At 30.0% G+C, this 16443-nt stretch overlaps 5 protein-coding genes across 13 annotated transcripts; all 5 read left to right on the forward strand.

Annotated features, from left to right (window-relative positions):
• Positions 1-254: 254 nt before the first annotated feature.
• LOC143306031 (lipid storage droplets surface-binding protein 2-like) lies at positions 255-5161 on the forward strand. Of its 2 annotated transcripts, none has more exons than XM_076691880.1 (4): positions 255-763; positions 2381-2732; positions 2918-3152; positions 3348-5161. In XM_076691880.1, exons 2-4 carry the CDS (start codon positions 2421-2423, stop codon positions 3608-3610), a joined length of 810 nt encoding a protein of 269 aa, XP_076547995.1. In that variant the 5' UTR covers positions 255-763; positions 2381-2420; the 3' UTR covers positions 3611-5161. The 2 variants fall into 2 exon arrangements, with proteins under 2 accessions (XP_076547995.1, XP_076547994.1); XM_076691879.1 differs by having other exon boundaries at positions 257-767.
• On the forward strand, positions 5022-8174 carry LOC143306030 (lipid storage droplets surface-binding protein 2-like). Of its 3 annotated transcripts, XM_076691877.1 has the most exons (6): positions 6081-6233; positions 6360-6397; positions 6658-6998; positions 7219-7468; positions 7612-7879; positions 8144-8174. In XM_076691877.1, exons 2-5 carry the CDS (start codon positions 6370-6372, stop codon positions 7860-7862), a joined length of 870 nt encoding a protein of 289 aa, XP_076547992.1. In that variant the 5' UTR covers positions 6081-6233; positions 6360-6369; the 3' UTR covers positions 7863-7879; positions 8144-8174. The 3 variants fall into 3 exon arrangements, with proteins under 3 accessions (XP_076547991.1, XP_076547992.1, XP_076547990.1); XM_076691876.1 differs by lacking the exons at positions 6081-6233; positions 6360-6397 and adding an exon at positions 5022-5161; XM_076691875.1 differs by lacking the exons at positions 6081-6233; positions 8144-8174 and adding an exon at positions 7950-7988 and having other exon boundaries at positions 6252-6397.
• A 1371-nt stretch (positions 8175-9545) lies between these two features.
• Positions 9546-11501, forward strand: LOC117601874 (Lipid storage droplet-2). 2 transcript variants are annotated; one of them, XM_076691878.1, is made up of 4 exons: positions 9546-9869; positions 10149-10459; positions 10541-10829; positions 10905-11501. In XM_076691878.1, exons 2-4 carry the CDS (start codon positions 10157-10159, stop codon positions 11141-11143), a joined length of 831 nt encoding a protein of 276 aa, XP_076547993.1. In that variant the 5' UTR covers positions 9546-9869; positions 10149-10156; the 3' UTR covers positions 11144-11501. The 2 variants fall into 2 exon arrangements, with proteins under 2 accessions (XP_076547993.1, XP_034175082.2); XM_034319191.2 differs by having other exon boundaries at positions 9549-9869; positions 10092-10459.
• A 122-nt stretch (positions 11502-11623) lies between these two features.
• LOC117601877 (zinc finger CCHC-type and RNA-binding motif-containing protein 1) lies at positions 11624-13030 on the forward strand. Its single transcript, XM_034319199.2, has 4 exons — positions 11624-12076; positions 12192-12303; positions 12371-12682; positions 12796-13030. Exons 1-4 carry the CDS (start codon positions 11964-11966, stop codon positions 12931-12933), a joined length of 675 nt encoding a protein of 224 aa, XP_034175090.1. The 5' UTR covers positions 11624-11963; the 3' UTR covers positions 12934-13030.
• A 1154-nt stretch (positions 13031-14184) lies between these two features.
• LOC117601996 (U6 snRNA phosphodiesterase 1) lies at positions 14185-15893 on the forward strand. 5 transcript variants are annotated; one of them, XM_034319398.2, is made up of 6 exons: positions 14203-14278; positions 14376-14454; positions 14531-14703; positions 14789-14931; positions 15008-15345; positions 15461-15893. In XM_034319398.2, the coding sequence occupies exons 3-6, from the start codon at positions 14603-14605 to the stop codon at positions 15647-15649; spliced, it is 771 nt and encodes a 256-aa protein (XP_034175289.2). In that variant the 5' UTR covers positions 14203-14278; positions 14376-14454; positions 14531-14602; the 3' UTR covers positions 15650-15893. The 5 variants fall into 5 exon arrangements, with proteins under 5 accessions (XP_034175288.2, XP_034175290.2, XP_076547703.1 ...); XM_034319397.2 differs by having other exon boundaries at positions 14185-14454; XM_034319399.2 differs by lacking the exon at positions 14376-14454 and having other exon boundaries at positions 14185-14359.
• Positions 15894-16443: the final 550 nt, after the last annotated feature.

Below are 16443 nucleotides of genomic sequence, written 5' to 3' on the forward strand. Positions count from 1 at the left end.
CTTAATTATCGGATCTCTTATCAAATATAGAAACAAATGTTTGCAAGTTACACACTGTAATGTCGTAACCGATAAGACGAGTAAACGGTAACAATGTAATGTAATGAGATGGTTGATTTTCATTTGTTTTAAACTGGAATGAGTTGGAATTAAAATTTGAAATTTCCAAAATTCGAAGCTCTCAAAATTAAAAATTACAAAGAATTTCAAATCGCATAAGAAAGAAATATATATAATTTCAAGGAATCTAATGTTTCTTGAAATTTCGAAAAACCCATTCACAATTCTAAAACGCATAAAATAAAAAATACAATCTCATTTGCAAAATTCTAAGATGTCATACGTGTATACGTGAGTGGGTGACGAACGTGATAACACCATGGGGGAAAAATTTCTCGATTTGTGCTAAATATTACTAGAAAATGCAGTGCGTACAAAGTCCTTTCCGGATGTCGTGGATGATTACGAGTGATCACCGATTTTCATCCGTTTTTACGTGACAGTTTCCCAGCGGTGCTGATAACGACAAAAGCCCTGTCGCCTGTCGCGGACTTTGAAGCCTTGTAGCACATGTTTGATCACCGCTTGCGGATAGTCGCAGTCGATTTTCATTGGCTCGTTCGAACGAACCTTAACGCGCAGACGGTAAGCCGGTTATAAAGAGTTCAGGCTGCGTTTGGACAAACGCATTTCTACTCACGCACTCATAGCAACCACACCTCAGCGACAGATACACAGAAAACGAACAGGCAACGACAAACACGTCTGTAAGTGCATTTATCCTTTAAAAAACGTGTTATTAATTCTGCTAATTATCTTGTGCGGTTTATTTTATTTTTCAAAATTTCTAACAGTTTGAAATTAGAATAAAAATTTCGACGCTGTTATAGTTTAGAATATTAGATTTTTATTTGAATATTGGTGGACAAATCCACCAATATTCAAATTTACCGTGCAAGTTTAACACGCAATTCTCTAGTTTTTTAAATATATTAATTATTGTAGTGAAATTAGATATTAAAATAGTGGTTATTGAAGTTATTAAGATGATTAAAATAGTAATTTAGGCTTTTATTTTGATAATTATTATTATAATACTAATGCCGTTCAAAGTTTATCTTATCTATTCTGCCATTCTTAATTATCTAATATTAGAATAAGCAGTCGTTAAAATCATGGATTATTAATATATACTAATTTATTTTCCATCATACATTTATTTATTTCCAGTCTGAAAACAGATGTATGTTACTTTTAAAATTTTCACTTTCAAATTGATTTTCTTACTAATCGTTCGAATACATAGAATTTAAGGTGCCAGTCGTTATTGACCTTCGTGACAATCAACGCGTTAAGAAAACCTATAGTAAATAATAGTAGTATATTATTGAAGCATTATTGTAATTTTGTAATTTTTATAAATTTCTATTATTTAAATGATTACATATGTCTTCGGGCATATATTTGTCTACATATTTGTTTATTGCCATGAAAAAATAAAAAAAATTCATGAAAGTAATACAACTGATAATTAATAAAATAATTTAATATAATGTTAATTTATATTTAATATTAATAGTGTAATTAGAATATAGTAATAATAATTATTTCAAAGTCAAAGTTGATACACTAAATTCTAGGTGCACTACAGTTAAAGGTGAAAGTTAATTTGTTTTGGAAATATGTATTGACTTTCAGTTTCAAAATACTAAATCGAATAAGTACGTTTGTAATTCGTGAAAGCTTATGTGAAATCATGGTTCCAGCGAAAGCTAAGGAAACGTTATATATAGCACATGTATCTATGTATGCATTATATTCAGTAAGTCCATTGACCTCTCCATTATCACGGTATATCACTTCTTTTCCGGGTTTTGAATCTAAAATTTCTACTAAATGCTCTGGTTTAAAACTGAATAAACTAGAAGTTCGTTTCAGTCAATTAATACATTTTTGTTCAACAAATAAATTATATCTAAGATATCAATTTTTTATTGATTTATAATACTACATTGTAATGTTAATACATAAGTGAAACATAAGTTTCAATTATTTAACGATATAACAACCGAAATGGGAGAGTACAAATTTCTTATTATTAACACTTTGACGGTCAAATATCAGGTGATAATTACAGTTGAAAAATTAATTTAACACATTCTAAATTTAATGAAATTCTCAATCGTAATTCCGCCGATGATTTCATACTAGACATAAAAGGAAAGTAAAAATTGCAAGTCATGCAATTCCAGAAAATATGAGGCCGTGAAAGTGTTAAATTACTGAAATTAATGAGGCGCTTCTGTCGATAGAAAGAATCTTTTTTTTTACGACCTTTCCAGCGACCTTGGAAATGACGATATAATATTTTATGTTTTAGATTTTGAAGTCGTTTTCGAGTTTCCGGAAATCCAAAGATAATGACGACGGAAGTTGCGCAGTTGCCTCACATCGAAGTCTTTCATCGTTTGTTAGAACTTCCGGTGGTGGAAAGTGCCATATCCAAATCAGCGGCAACTTATTCACGTGTGAAAGACTCTCATCAACTGGTACATTGGACTTTCACCACTGCAGAAGTTTCTTTGAGCACTGCGACTAACAAAGCTGTACCCACTGTTGCTCCTATCGTGAAGAAACTCGAGAACCTCATACACTTTGTCGACCACACGTTGTGCCTTGGTCTCGACAAAATCGAAGAAAAAGTTCCATTGGTCAAAGAGAAACCTGAGCAGGTTAGAAATCTACCTTTCTTCCGGTTTACGAAAACAAAAATTTAACATCAACTCAAAATAAACCTATAAATGATATATCTATTTATATATGATTAAAGTTTTATTTAATTCTGTATATTTGATTTATTACAATATTACAAACTATTAATATTCTAAGTTTTATTCAAATGTTATATTTTCCTTAGATTTTAGAAAATGCGTATATGCTGGCACTGCAAACCCTTTCGAATATTTCGCTTGTTAATCATTTAATTATTTCGCAAGCGGTAAACTTGAGAGATAAGAGTTGGGACAAAGCGAATCAAATTTTGGAAACGCAGTATGGAAGTGCTGCTGTCAGAGGTATCGATAACACCGCTGATATTGTTGATAAGCTGATCGATAAATATTTTCTTCCGACAGAAGATGAAGAAGCAATAGGTAAATTCATTTAGCGTAGATCGTTACGCAAATAATTAAAATTTTTCATTTAATTTATCAGCTTTTTCTAACAATGATAGTAATATTCCAATAGTCAAAAAATTCATTTCGAATTAAAAGTAAATTAATATTTAAATACTTATTTATTAAATAATATTCAATTTTCCAATAAATAATATTTTATTATCATTTCAGATATAAACACGAACGAAAAAGATAAACTGCTCCACACCTTGCATACAGTCAGCCGTTTATCCAATAAAGCAGTACGTCGAGTGTATTCAAACATAATGTTTCACTTAAGGGTCCTCAGCATAGATAATTTTAAAGCTTACATTAGGTCTGTGGCACACTTTTTACAATTCACAAATTACCTTCATACTTTAAAGCATAAAGAGGAAGAGAATACGCCTAACATGAATAATACTACAAACGCGGAAGCGAAGAAAGTGAACTGAACATTAAAATGGCAGTTCATTGAAGGAAAATTTCTGTGAACTCCATTGATTTCGTATTTATTTTCCGTATGCATTATTTATTTCAGTATATTGTACGTTTAATAAGTATTTATAAAAAAAGAAAATCTATATAACTCCATCTTTTCGTAAAATCATTTTTGTCATTATAGTGTATTTTTTTTAATTGTGTTGTATTTGGATGGTGCAACATATGTATGTACATAATTATAATAGTTTTGTTATCCTTTATATATGCTATATATACACCCACACAAGTGAAATAAATTTGAGATGATGAAATGAATTTGTTTATTTAATGGTTATTAATGTAGAAAGAATGTAAGTTCCTTACAAATATCTAAATATTGATTTTTCTATGATACAAATATGTACCTACATATTCCCCAATTTAAATTAATTGCAATTGTATAGTATGTACCATAAATAAGTGATAACATAATGATTATCAATTATTTAAGCTATCAACATTGATAATCAATTGTTTTGATAGGTTATAAATATCAACATTTATTTTTTTATTAATATTCACAGCACCCAGGGTTTAAAAGTTATGTATCTCAACAACAATTTATTAATTAATGATTACTTTCAATAATGAGTTGCAGAGAATATAGGACTTAACTAGAACAGCTACAAATTTATTTCTCTTCAAGATTAATATCTAACATTAAATTTGTCCAAACATAAAATTGTCCAACTCATCTTTCGTCGAATGATTAATGAATAATATGAATCATCATAGTCATACTACGAAAATGAAATGACGATGACCTCCACGTCACAGACGACGCATACGTGCCTATTGGAGTGTGCTATACATGCATCTGCGCAGAAGCAGAAAGATATCCACCGATGTAGATATTTATCAAAGTACCCAGTAATCTATTATTTTCATTTGCAGATATGTATTTAAGTAATCATTCCATGTTTACCAGTGTCAATCGTTTGTTTACTTTAAATTAGGTTAGACTGCTCACCTATACACATTCTTCAATTTATTCAGTCTTTTAAAATGATAATCAATAGATTAATTATGTATACAGAACACCTGGCATGGTTTAAAAATTTAAATTTGTAACACTTAAGACTATTTGCAATTTAAAAAGTTCTTTAAACTGCATAGTAATTATAAATCCAATAATCCTGAAAACATTTGCTGCTAATTAAATAGATATCAGTTGTTTATAAGAAAATAAGTATCAGAATTTTATATTGGAAGATTCAGTGGGAATATTGAATTATTTATTTTACAACAATTATTAAACAATTATTTTACAATTATTTATTATTACAAACACAATGGGTTTGATTTAAATTATTTCTGCAGACTACAGTAAAAGCTGGGTAACTTTCTACGGCCCTGAGGTGCATCTACCCCCACCTACCGTCATTTTATATCACTGTATTTCTACGTAGACCTGCCTGAACGTGTCGTCTGTCGTCAGTGTGATTAAATCTGTCGTGTGGGTTGTTGCTTACAAACGAGTCTATTACCGTTACTTCATCTTGCTAACTGTTGCATCAAGCACAGTAAGTATACATCAATTTTAATAATTAATGTTTAATTAACCTCATTCATGTCTTTACTATAGATACTTAAATATTGGGTGCATTCAAACTGTGGTTCTATAATAACAATACACACTAATGCCACTGCACACACACTAATGTAACAATAATTAATTTTATTGGTATTAATGAATAAAAGCTTGAAAATTATTTTAATATATGTATATTTATGTCATTACTGTGAATCGTAAAAACTCATAATAATGATGACTAATGAATAATTACGTATTTTTCATTTTTTATTTATTAACCATTAAAAAATAACCGAAACACTTGCAGTTTAAAAGATGATTGTATGTACTTTAATGAATATGTAACGGTATTATTACAGTCTTATTTTTAATCATATTTTTTTATGCGTCATCGTCCTTGATTAACTGTTTGTCCGATTATGTAAATAATTAAACATTAATCCTTATTGACAACGTATATAAGAAGTGTAATATGTCTGGCGAATATAATTGCATAGCATATCATCTGTAAATAAATGACTACACGTTGTATAATGATCGATAATTCGATAACAGAAGACCGTACTGGAAAACTGTTATCTTCAACAGTTATAAGATAGGTTACAAAAATACTCATTTGTGGTATTTTTTCTTTCAAAATTTATTTTTCATTACATAATGAATTTTAAATATTAATTTAATTATTAAATATTAATTCATTTTCTTAATATTTTGCTTACAAATTCACTGATTTATAGTAGATAAAGCCCCTAAAAACATAAAGTAAGTACTGGATGGAGGCCTGTCCACGCCGGAAGTACCATAGGGGATCCAAAAACTGACCGCCATTGTTATTTCACATTCTAGAAATTTTTTTCTACTATAAGCTAGAATATGTGAATATAATATCCCGAAACTAATTAATAAATAAATACTGATCATAAATTCATATCGTACAATATTTGCGTAAACCATTTTTTTATATCTTCAATATTTGAGGATATAATACCAGGAGAATCGTGTATATTCCCAAAGACTATAGAACATTGTTCGAGACATAATTATTGGGATCAAAGTACAGAGTACGAATGCGAGCTATAAAATTCATTCATATTACGAATTTACAAGTTGCGATTCAACAGTTACATTCACAGGAAATAAATGTCTAATCATGGTACTTTATAATATACGTTTTGTTTGTTTTCCAGCAAACGAAGCATGAATTATAAACGCAATCTTGTAACAAGTTGAGTACCGTACAGTGATTTTGTCATTCATGGCACTTGTATTTTTATGTGTTTTTGATTCGCATGAGTATAATTCGCGTGTTTTGCAACCATTGTTTTTATATAAAATGAAGCTATTAAAATTAAAGCTACTACTACATTTTATTTTATTCTGCACCCTATTATTTATTTATTTATATATGTTCATAAATTAGTAATTGTTACATAGAAAATATAATTCCTAATGAACAATTCCTAATATAGTATTAAATTTTTTCAGAAAAAATGGCAGAAGCCAAGGAAGTCACATGCAATGTTGTGTCAGAAGATACCCCACATCTTGAAGTCCTAGATCGTGTGAAAAATATTCCTGTTATACATTCAGCAATCGAGAAAACAGGATCCACATATTCTTATTTGAAAGATTCTAATCATTTGATCAACTGGGCACTCAGTTATGCTGAATCTGGCCTTCACTATGCTACTACTACGGCTGCTCCCATTGCTGCACCTATAGCTAAAAAATTTGAAGGACATATCACTGCGGTAGATCAGAAATTGTGTGAAGGTTTAGATATAGTTGAAGAAAAAGTACCTATTATGAAAAAGCCTCCTCAACAGGTAAACTAAAATGTGGCATTAAAAAACACTTTACATAATAAGTATTACTTTAAGTAATAACATTATTTTTACTAATTAGAAATTAACTATATTTTAAAAGTAGAAAGGTATAATTATGTCTACATTTGTGACTTGTTTTATTTTCGAATGGTTTGTTAAATGAATCTTTTAAAACTTAAAACCTATGTAATATTAAAGGAGTATTAAATATTGTGTATAGATTTATGATGCAGCCAAAGCAGTAATGAGCAGCTCCCTACAACCAACAATTGATAAACTGTACACTGCAAAAGAATCAGCAACCCAACAAGCATCTACGCTCAAAGAAATTAGTATAGTAAAGGCTAATGAATTGCTGAACACACAGTATGGAAATATGGCTGTACAAGGTGTAGATAATACAAGTGTTCTCATTAATCGTTTATTGGATCGCTATTTTCCACCAGTTCAAGGAGAAGAAAACAAACCTGGTATATATATATATTAAAAACTTTAAGGAGAGATAGTACTTGCAAAATGTCAAAACCTTTACCTTTATTTTGCTAGGACTGCCTACACAGCATATATTTTTTTTTACAAAACTGAAAGACTACATTATAAATTTTTATTATAGTTCCGGTGTCGACTGATGAAAACAAAGTTTTACACGCGGTACAAACCATTGGTCAATTATCATCGAAAACTGCCAACAGAGTATACCATTCGGTCGCAGCACAATTAAAAACAGTGAAAAAAGAAGACGTGACATCGTACATATCTAATGTTGTATCTATACTTCATCTAACACATTTCTTAAGTTTAAATGACAAACAGAATGATAAGGAAGCGCAAAGTCCAACGGAGGGAAATAAAGGAAACAAATAAATTGATGATTTATTTGTGTTAGTATTTATATACTAATATGTATAAGATTTTATTATTAAAAATATTATTTTATATAATCTTTTACAGAATAATTGTATATAAGTGAATGGAATAGAACACCTAATATGGTAATTGCTCTTTTTCAACTAGGAATGTGAAAAAAAAAGATATCTAAATTCATTTTAATCATTAGATTGCGGATGTTTATGCAATTATAACATATCAAAATATACAAAGTATATGTAAAGCTATTAATAATTTATTTGTCAATTATTTTACAGGCTGATTTTGAACATGGTGATCAATCAGTGGAATACAGTAAAATTTCTCTAGTTGTCCTTTTGTTGCCCTGCTCATAGTATCTACCGGTTTCGTCCTACGTCTAGGTATGTCTCATCCAACATTTATATTCTCTTCATTGAAGTCAGTCACGCAACACGCGACGCGGCTTCTTTGGTAAGAGTTCAGTTTATAATAAAGAAATAAGTTTCTTAATTTTACTTTTTTTTACAATTAAACTATTAGAGAGATTTTACTGTATGCACAAAATATGTGCATGCATTACGCAAAATAAATATCTATATTTTTAGAATCATCTAATAAGAGAAAAATGTGTTTGTCTACAGCTCAGTTATAATATACAAATGCGCGTTTACATAAACATCCACAGATAACTAATTATATAATTTCAGTTGAATATTATACAAAATTTCATGCTATCCTTGGATATAAAAGTTATTGTTCATGGTACAAAACACTCAATTTAAAATTTAAGAAACTTTTATATCGTAATATCTGAAATATGTATTTGCACTTTATATTTTTTGTATACAAAGCGTTTACAAGTATTATATTAAAGAATATATATTTGAATATTATATTTTTCTCGTATAAGTATTCTTTTCAGATTATTAAATATTGCTGCCACATCGTTGTTAACGTTTCTAATATTTTTATATAAATGATGATTATCTTGATGTACTACTCAAATGACCTACAAGAATTTTTCTTCATCAAGGGATATCTAAAGTAGCTATTTGCGAACAGTTTCCTTTAAGAGATACTGAAACAGTGGGTCAGGTTAACAACTTCTTGTCGCATCGTCTGTGCACCCACCAGCTTGCAGATAATTAACTAATTAATTTCATTTCCTCGACTCCTAGCTGTCTTGATCGTTCATTCCAGAAGAATATCGCAAAATAGAACTTGGAAAATTTATCAAATTACGTTATTTTATGTACTTTATTGTACAACGAATATTGTAATTTATAATTTTTTGTAAATTTCAAGTTATTAAAAATACAGCATATTTTTTAGTATTAATGTCGAACCTTAAGTCTGCAATGAGAACATAAAATGATATATTGTAACATAATAACATTTGCGGCAAGCGATAAGCGATCACATTTCATTTTATTATACATCCATTGAGATATGGACAAGAATTCCGCAGTTGGCTTGGATGGTTGCACGCAACTTAGGCCTTTTTTAGTTATAAATATAAATAAACTCATGTTTCCCTTATCAAAGATTATTTCAATAATTATCGCAAATAATTATGAGTTCATAAATATTTTGATGGTAATCTTCTAAAAGAAATTTTTTTTAAACAATGCTTCTTTTATTTTAAACGAAAATATCTTTAATGATTTTATTATTTAACATGTTTTCGGCATATTTGTAATTGGTTAAAAGTATAAAATTAAAATGTAAATTTTGCAATAATATATCATTTTTGTTACAAAGATATATATGTATCACGTGTAAAGAGACATGATAGTAGCGCACTCATACGCCGTTTTAAGAAATGCCGATATCGTATTCTGAAAAATTCCACGGACTTATAATACTTTGCAACAGAAGAATAAGTAATTTGTATTATATTGTCGATTGTCGAGCAAACAATTCCCCAGTAAAACGACTCAGAGTTCAAAGTTTATGTTTAGCTATTGAGAAAAACAAAGCAAATGTAAGAGTACGCATTTTGAAGGAGATTTATTATACTGGGTAAGTGTCAATCACTTTTCTTTACTACAGATATAATTTTTAAAATATTTGCCACATAAATATATTATTAAATGAATTTTAGATTTTCGTAATTTGTACCATATGTTATTTAAAACAAAACGTACGCTAATTAATTAAAATAGGTCTTAAGTAAAATAAATAATGCTGATATATAATGAAACTTTTAATTTTATAGTTTATAGATAATTATACATGTTACAGATATGTAATTTATGATAAAATAATTATTTTACCTATGATAAAGGATTTACTTATTAGTTATTAAGATGGAAGTAGAATTACCAGATTGTATTTATAAAATACAAGCTGTTAATCGTGCACGTCAAATACCAAGTGTAAATTATCTGTGGGATAAATCCATGGAAGTATATGGTCGTGTGAAAGAGACAAATGTATTCGTTCATTGGGCATTTAACACAATGGAAAATGTTTTCAATATTGTAATTGAAAAATCATTACCAGTAGCTAAGTTAATGGAAAAGCCAATTTATACTTTGGATAAAACACTTTGTCAAGGACTGGACTATGTAGAAGTAAAGTTGCCTATAATCAAGGAAGAACCAAAACAGGTTACACAAGTTTTAATTTTTATATTCATTGCTCTATTGGATTTAACTTCAATTAAAATGAATGTGTATTTACTATTTCAGATAATTAATCGTACTAAGTCTATTGTATCTAAACGTCTCAAACCAGCTGTTAAAACATTAACTGAATTAAAACAAGAAACCAAACATAAAGTTAGAGTTATGACATTACTGACTTATTATAAAGTTCATTACTTAAGGATATATAGTTGGCAACAGGCAGATCGAGTAATGTCAACTGAAACGGGGATTAATATTTTAAAGACTGTCGATAATACTACTGATTTTGTTGAGTTAATGTTAGATAAATATTTGCCTGTTCCTTATGATGAATTTCATAGTAATGAAACAGGTATGACACTCAGAAGTATATCATAGACAAGTATTAATATTATGTTATAATTGAAATTGATATATCTTTTAACAGAAAAATTGTGCAATGAAGATGGAAAACTACATCATACTGTGGAAAGGCTGAGTGAATTTAGTTCTCGTGCTTCACGACGTATTTACTTTGCTTTAATAGATAGGTGGCAACACTTGTACAAAATAGAAATTCTTATTTTAATATTATACACTCTTATTGTTATTCAAACAATTAAATGTTTAGAATCAACATTGTCGCTCATTTTTAAATTATTTAACAACTACCTTGTCTCTCACTAGGATGAATGTAATCTGTGATAAACATATGAAACACTAACAGTGTATTAATATTACTTTTAAATTCCTGTTTGTTGAATTTTTATGATAATATATTTGAGATTAAAATTCTTGTCATCTAGATATTATGCAGTATAAATTAAAGCAAGCAAATGTGGTATTGTGAATGATTTTGTAATATCTTTAGTTTATATGTTGTATTTTATTTATATAACTGTAAATTATATGATTTTATAATCATATAAAAAACATTCTGTACATACTTATTTAAAGGTTTTAATATTAATGTGTTAAAAATATTTGTACAATTTTGTATTTAATGTTAAATATTTTATAAATACTAAAGCCATTGGCAACAGTATCTATTTCATTTTTTGGCTATATTTCCGAAAACCGGTGTTTGAAAATTCAAAAGTTAGAATTATCAAGCTCCTTGAACTGTCCTGTTGAAAATTTCCTCCATCAATCCATTTTTTTTGCAATATCCTGCATCAACTTATTTTATATGTTTGCAGAAGTTGTGCCAGTCGGCTGGGGTAACTTCATTGATAGTCTCCGTGCTATATATTTGCAATTCATTGCCCGATAAGAGAGATACATTCCTTTTCTGACGTATTTGAAATATTATTCTTCTCGAACCATTGGATTATTTCTTCTTAAATCATAAATTATATTTCATATTGCTGCTTGGTCTTCAGATGCGCAATCAAATTTCTTGTTTTCCGTCTTCGAGCGGTTTTTACCCAGCAATGATAATTCATTTTCTTTAGTGGTTAAGCCAAATAAATTTCATACCTTTATAATAATAACTTGAAATATAACAATGAGTGGTGGGGTAGTGCCCAGTAAATCAACAGTATATATTTCAAATTTACCTTTCTCTTTAACAAATAATGATCTACATCAACTATTACAAAGTTATGGAAAAATAGTAAAGTAAGTTCTAAGTTATACAATTTTTATAGTGTTCTTAAATTTATCAGCATTATTAGTTAAGATGTTGAGAATATAAATACTTTAAAATGAAATGGGTTTATTTTTTTCTCCACAGGGTGACAATAATGAAAAATAAAATCACACGACGAAGTAGAGGTGTTGCTTTTGTCTTATTTCTTACCCCAGAGGATGCCATGTCTTGTGCTAAAAATTTAAATAACACAGAAGTAAGTGGCTGCATCACTTATAATAATAATAATTTCTGTTAATCTGTAATAAATGATGGTTTAATAGATAGGTGGCCGTACAATAAAAAGTTCTATAGCAGTGGATAATGGACGTAGTACTGAATTTATACGCAGAAGAGATTATCCAGATAAATCTCAGTGTTTTGAATGTGGAGAAGAAGGACATTTGTCATATAATTGTAGAAGTAATACACTAGGTCCCAGGAATCCACCATTAAAAAAAGCCAGAATAAGAAAGAAGCATAAATCTATCAGTAGCCATCATAGTAATGATTTTAACAAAAACAGTGATGATGAAATGGTTGATGATAATTGGGAAGAGGAAGTAGAAACATTAAGTGCTGCCATTGCACTGGAGGTAATGCAAAAATTTAAAAGTATTACAAAAGCAATATCTAAAAGATAAAAATTAAAGATCCACTTTTGAGAATTAATTTAACAAATATTTCATAATATATTTTTTCATTTCAGCAAAGACAAAAAGAATTTGAAAACAGTCAGAGATTAGGAGCTAAAGGGTATGAAGAAGAAAATCGGCTAACTCAAAAATCGGGCAAACGATATAAGAAAAATCAATACTTTAGTGATGAAGAAGATTTTAGTGAATAAAATATTTTTTACGTACAATATTATAGAAGAAGTACTGTTAAACAAGTACTAATGTACAACTGTAATATAATAAAATTTCAAATATATTTATTATTAATTTTGTAATATATTATTTGTATATAAATTCTGAATTGTATAATATATTATAGTGTCTATCTATCTATCTATAAATAAATTTTATCTACTTATATAGGGTATTTTATTACTCCCGTGTGCATCCTTTACATTCCAGCATTCCTTACATCCACGAATCCCTTACATCCTTGCTTTCTTTATATCTCGGCATTCCTTACATCTCTGTATCCCTTACATCTCTGTACGTTTTATATCTCTGTATTCCTTACATTTTTGCATCCCTTACATCTCTGTACCCTTTATACCTCTGTATCCCTTACATTTTTACATCCCCTACATCTCTGTATCCCTTACATTTTTGCATCCCTTACATCTCTGTATGCTTTATATCTCTGTATCCCTTACATTTTTGTATCCCTTACATCTCTGTACGCTTTATATCTCTGTATCCCTTACATTTTTGCATCCCTTACATCTCTGTACCCTTTATATCTCTGTATCCCTTACACTCCTAAATTCTCCCTGCATCTCTTGTATCCCTTCAACCCTTATAATAAATATATTATAAATAATATACTTATGGCCACTGATTCGAGTAAAGGTAAGTAAAGGTAAGTAAAGTCTCGTAAAACATAATTTTAAATTAAAATTTTTACAAAATTTAGTTCCTCTTTTTACTGCCAGATGGCGCTGATTCGAGGTCGAGATTTTAGTTCACATTTTAGCCGCTAGAGGGCCAAAATCTCGACTTGATTTAGTTCCTTTTTCAAAAACCAGATGGCGCTGATTCGAGGTCGAGATTTTAGTTCACATTTTTGCCGCTAGAGGGCCAAAATCTCGACCTGATTTAGTTCCTTTTTCAAAAACCAGATGGCGCTGATTCGAGGTCGAGATTTTAGTTCACATTTTTGCCGCTAGAGGGCCAAAATCTCAGCTTGATATAGTTCCTTTTTCAAAAACCAGATGGCGCTAAATTAATTTGTACTTTAGTTCTTTTTTCGCCACTAGAGGGCGCTGTTACGAACGCCGAAAGCGTCTTTTCAAGGATATAAGTGATAAAGAGATGTAAGGAATGCAGGGATGTTAGGAATGCAGGGATGTCAGGAATGTAGGGATGTAAAGGAATCAGGGATGTAAAGGAATCAGGGATGTAAAGGAATCAGGGATGTAAAGGAATCAGGGATGTACGGAATGCAGGGATGTCAAGGAATCAGGGATGTCAAGGAATTAGGGATGTCAAGAATGCATACGGGAGTAATAAAATCAACACGTTCGTCCTCTTAATGAGTTTATTCAATAAGCTAAGAAGATAAATACAGCAAATTAAATGAACGCAGAAAATAAAATAAAGGTATATGCATGTTTAGCAGGTAGATCTGCACCCCTCGGCGGTCGGTATAAGAGTGCTGATGTTTCACTTCGCTCTACGTCGAACAGTTGATAATGGTTCGAATTATAAGTTGTTTTCTATATAAATAAAATTCATTTGATATGGCAGTATGTTGTAATAATCATATTTTAGAAGAAAAAATAAGCTTCAAAATATAACCTTAAAGTATGGAAGAACGCAAATGTAAATGTTTATAAATATACGATGTCAGGTTTAAATTTACTACAAACGTATACTTCTTCTGATTCTGAAGATGATGAAGATAATAACAATGATAGCCACAAAGTTATTGAAGTTCCTAAACGGTATCTATCTTACTTTTAATAATTAGATTTATAATAAATATAAATATATTAAAATATAAATGCTTATATATGTATATATTTTTAGTCTACCTTTACCTGGTAGTATAGCATCATGGAAAGGTGTTCCACATCATGAAGAAATTGATGATAATCCAAATCAGCATGGGGGACGAATGAGAAGTTTCAAACATGAACGTGGTAACTGGGCTACCTTGGCCTACATTAACTGTTAGTATCAAAAATCAAGTAAACATCACTATTTAAATTATATAGGTAAGATCATTATAACATTTGAAAATTTCAGATGACCCTAGTGAGACCATGACATCATGGATGTTTTCAGTATTGAGAGAAGTACCAATTAAGTGTAATATATTTTCTGAAGAGTTTCATATTAGTGTAACAAGAACATTAATTTTGAAGTTTCATTGGATTGATTCCTTCGTAGAGGAAGTGAAGAAACTATGTGAACAGACAAACAGGTTCAATTTGGAACTTCTGAATGTAAGAGCATATACTAATGAAGAGACAACACGCACATTTCTTGGAATAGAATGTTTTGAGTCAAAAGGAATACTTGCTCACTTTATAAAACATCTTAATAGTGTTCTTGCTGAATATGAATTACCACCATTTTATGAGGTAAGAAATATATATATACATAAGGAATTTTCAGATACATATACATATTATTGGAAATTATAACATTCTTATTTAAATATCTTATACAAACAGTGTTTTACAAATTTTTTTATAGGATTCATCCTATCATATTAGTTTTCTATGGTGCCTTGGTAATGAAGTTGCAAGTTTAAATGACCGTTTATACATTTTGACTACAAAATTAAATCAACTTTTGGCTGATCATGAAGAAGAAAGGTACATAAACGTTAATACGATTCACCTTAAAATTGGGAATAGATTATATGCATTCAAGCTAAGGTGATAAATAATATATCTTGTTGTGTGTATAAGTCTACGACAAATCTAAGCAGTGCCGTAACGAGAATATGAAGCGCCTGTGGCAAGTGTCTAACTTGCGCCTTCTCGTAATCCAATAATAACAAAATAAATTAAAAATTTTAATGTAACAAGTTAAATTTTACTAAATGCAATAAATACTATTAACCTTATCAAAATGAGTTGTCTGTATATACAATAATGTATTTATCAAGGTATTTGTATGATTAAATAAACTATAACCTAAACAAGAACTAATTTTTATTCATATTCAATGACGTCAAAATAAGAGAAATACAAAACATAAGTATATATTAAAATATAATAAAAACATAAAAGAGATGTATTCAGCTCTCTAGATACGGACCTGATATCATCTTGGGGTGTTAGGGACCCCGAAGCGCGGGTGACGCTATTTGCATACCGACATTATGGTATCCGGGGTTCCAGGGACCCCGAAGCACCAGCGACATTACATACCTATATGATGGCATCCGGGGTTCCAAGGACCCCGATGCATCAGTGAAGCTATCTGTTTACCGACTTGATATCCTGGGGTGTCAAGGACCCCGAAGCACCAGCGATATTACATCTCTACATTATGGCATCCGGGGTTCTAAGGACCCCGATGCATCAGTGAAGCTATCTGCTTACCGACTTGATATCCTGGGGTGTCAAGGACCCCGGAGCGCTAGCGACATTATATACCTATATTATGGCATCCGGGGTTCCAAGGACCCCGATGCAACAGCGAAGCTATCTGCCTACCGACTTGATATC

Source organism: Osmia lignaria, chromosome 13 (assembly GCF_051020975.1).
Source record: "Osmia lignaria lignaria isolate PbOS001 chromosome 13, iyOsmLign1, whole genome shotgun sequence".
In the NCBI taxonomy this organism is placed as follows: domain Eukaryota; kingdom Metazoa; phylum Arthropoda; class Insecta; order Hymenoptera; family Megachilidae; genus Osmia; species Osmia lignaria.

Coding starts and splice junctions, on each gene's coding strand:
- LOC143306030 (XM_076691877.1), top strand. CDS start 6,370: ATGAATTATAAACGCAATCTTGTAACAA. Junction 6,398..6,657: donor TAAACGCAATCTTGTAACAA/GTTGAGTACCGT, acceptor AAATTTTTTCAG/AAAAAATGGCAGAAGCCAAG. Junction 6,999..7,218: donor TGAAAAAGCCTCCTCAACAG/GTAAACTAAAAT, acceptor TATTGTGTATAG/ATTTATGATGCAGCCAAAGC.
- LOC117601996 (XM_076691588.1), top strand. CDS start 14,603: ATGTCAGGTTTAAATTTACTACAAACGTATACTTCTTCTGATTCTGAA. Junction 14,704..14,788: donor GTTATTGAAGTTCCTAAACG/GTATCTATCTTA, acceptor ATATATTTTTAG/TCTACCTTTACCTGGTAGTA. Junction 15,346..15,460: donor AATTACCACCATTTTATGAG/GTAAGAAATATA, acceptor ATTTTTTTATAG/GATTCATCCTATCATATTAG.
- LOC143306031 (XM_076691880.1), top strand. CDS start 2,421: ATGACGACGGAAGTTGCGCAGTTGCCTCACATCGAAGTCTTTCATCGT. Junction 2,733..2,917: donor TCAAAGAGAAACCTGAGCAG/GTTAGAAATCTA, acceptor TATTTTCCTTAG/ATTTTAGAAAATGCGTATAT. Junction 3,153..3,347: donor AGAAGATGAAGAAGCAATAG/GTAAATTCATTT, acceptor TTATCATTTCAG/ATATAAACACGAACGAAAAA.
- LOC117601874 (XM_076691878.1), top strand. CDS start 10,157: ATGGAAGTAGAATTACCAGATTGTATTTATAAAATACAAGCTGTTAAT. Junction 10,460..10,540: donor TCAAGGAAGAACCAAAACAG/GTTACACAAGTT, acceptor TTACTATTTCAG/ATAATTAATCGTACTAAGTC. Junction 10,830..10,904: donor ATTTCATAGTAATGAAACAG/GTATGACACTCA, acceptor ATCTTTTAACAG/AAAAATTGTGCAATGAAGAT.
- LOC117601877 (XM_034319199.2), top strand. CDS start 11,964: ATGAGTGGTGGGGTAGTGCCCAGTAAATCAACAGTATATATTTCAAAT. Junction 12,077..12,191: donor AGTTATGGAAAAATAGTAAA/GTAAGTTCTAAG, acceptor TTTTCTCCACAG/GGTGACAATAATGAAAAATA. Junction 12,683..12,795: donor GTGCTGCCATTGCACTGGAG/GTAATGCAAAAA, acceptor TTTTCATTTCAG/CAAAGACAAAAAGAATTTGA.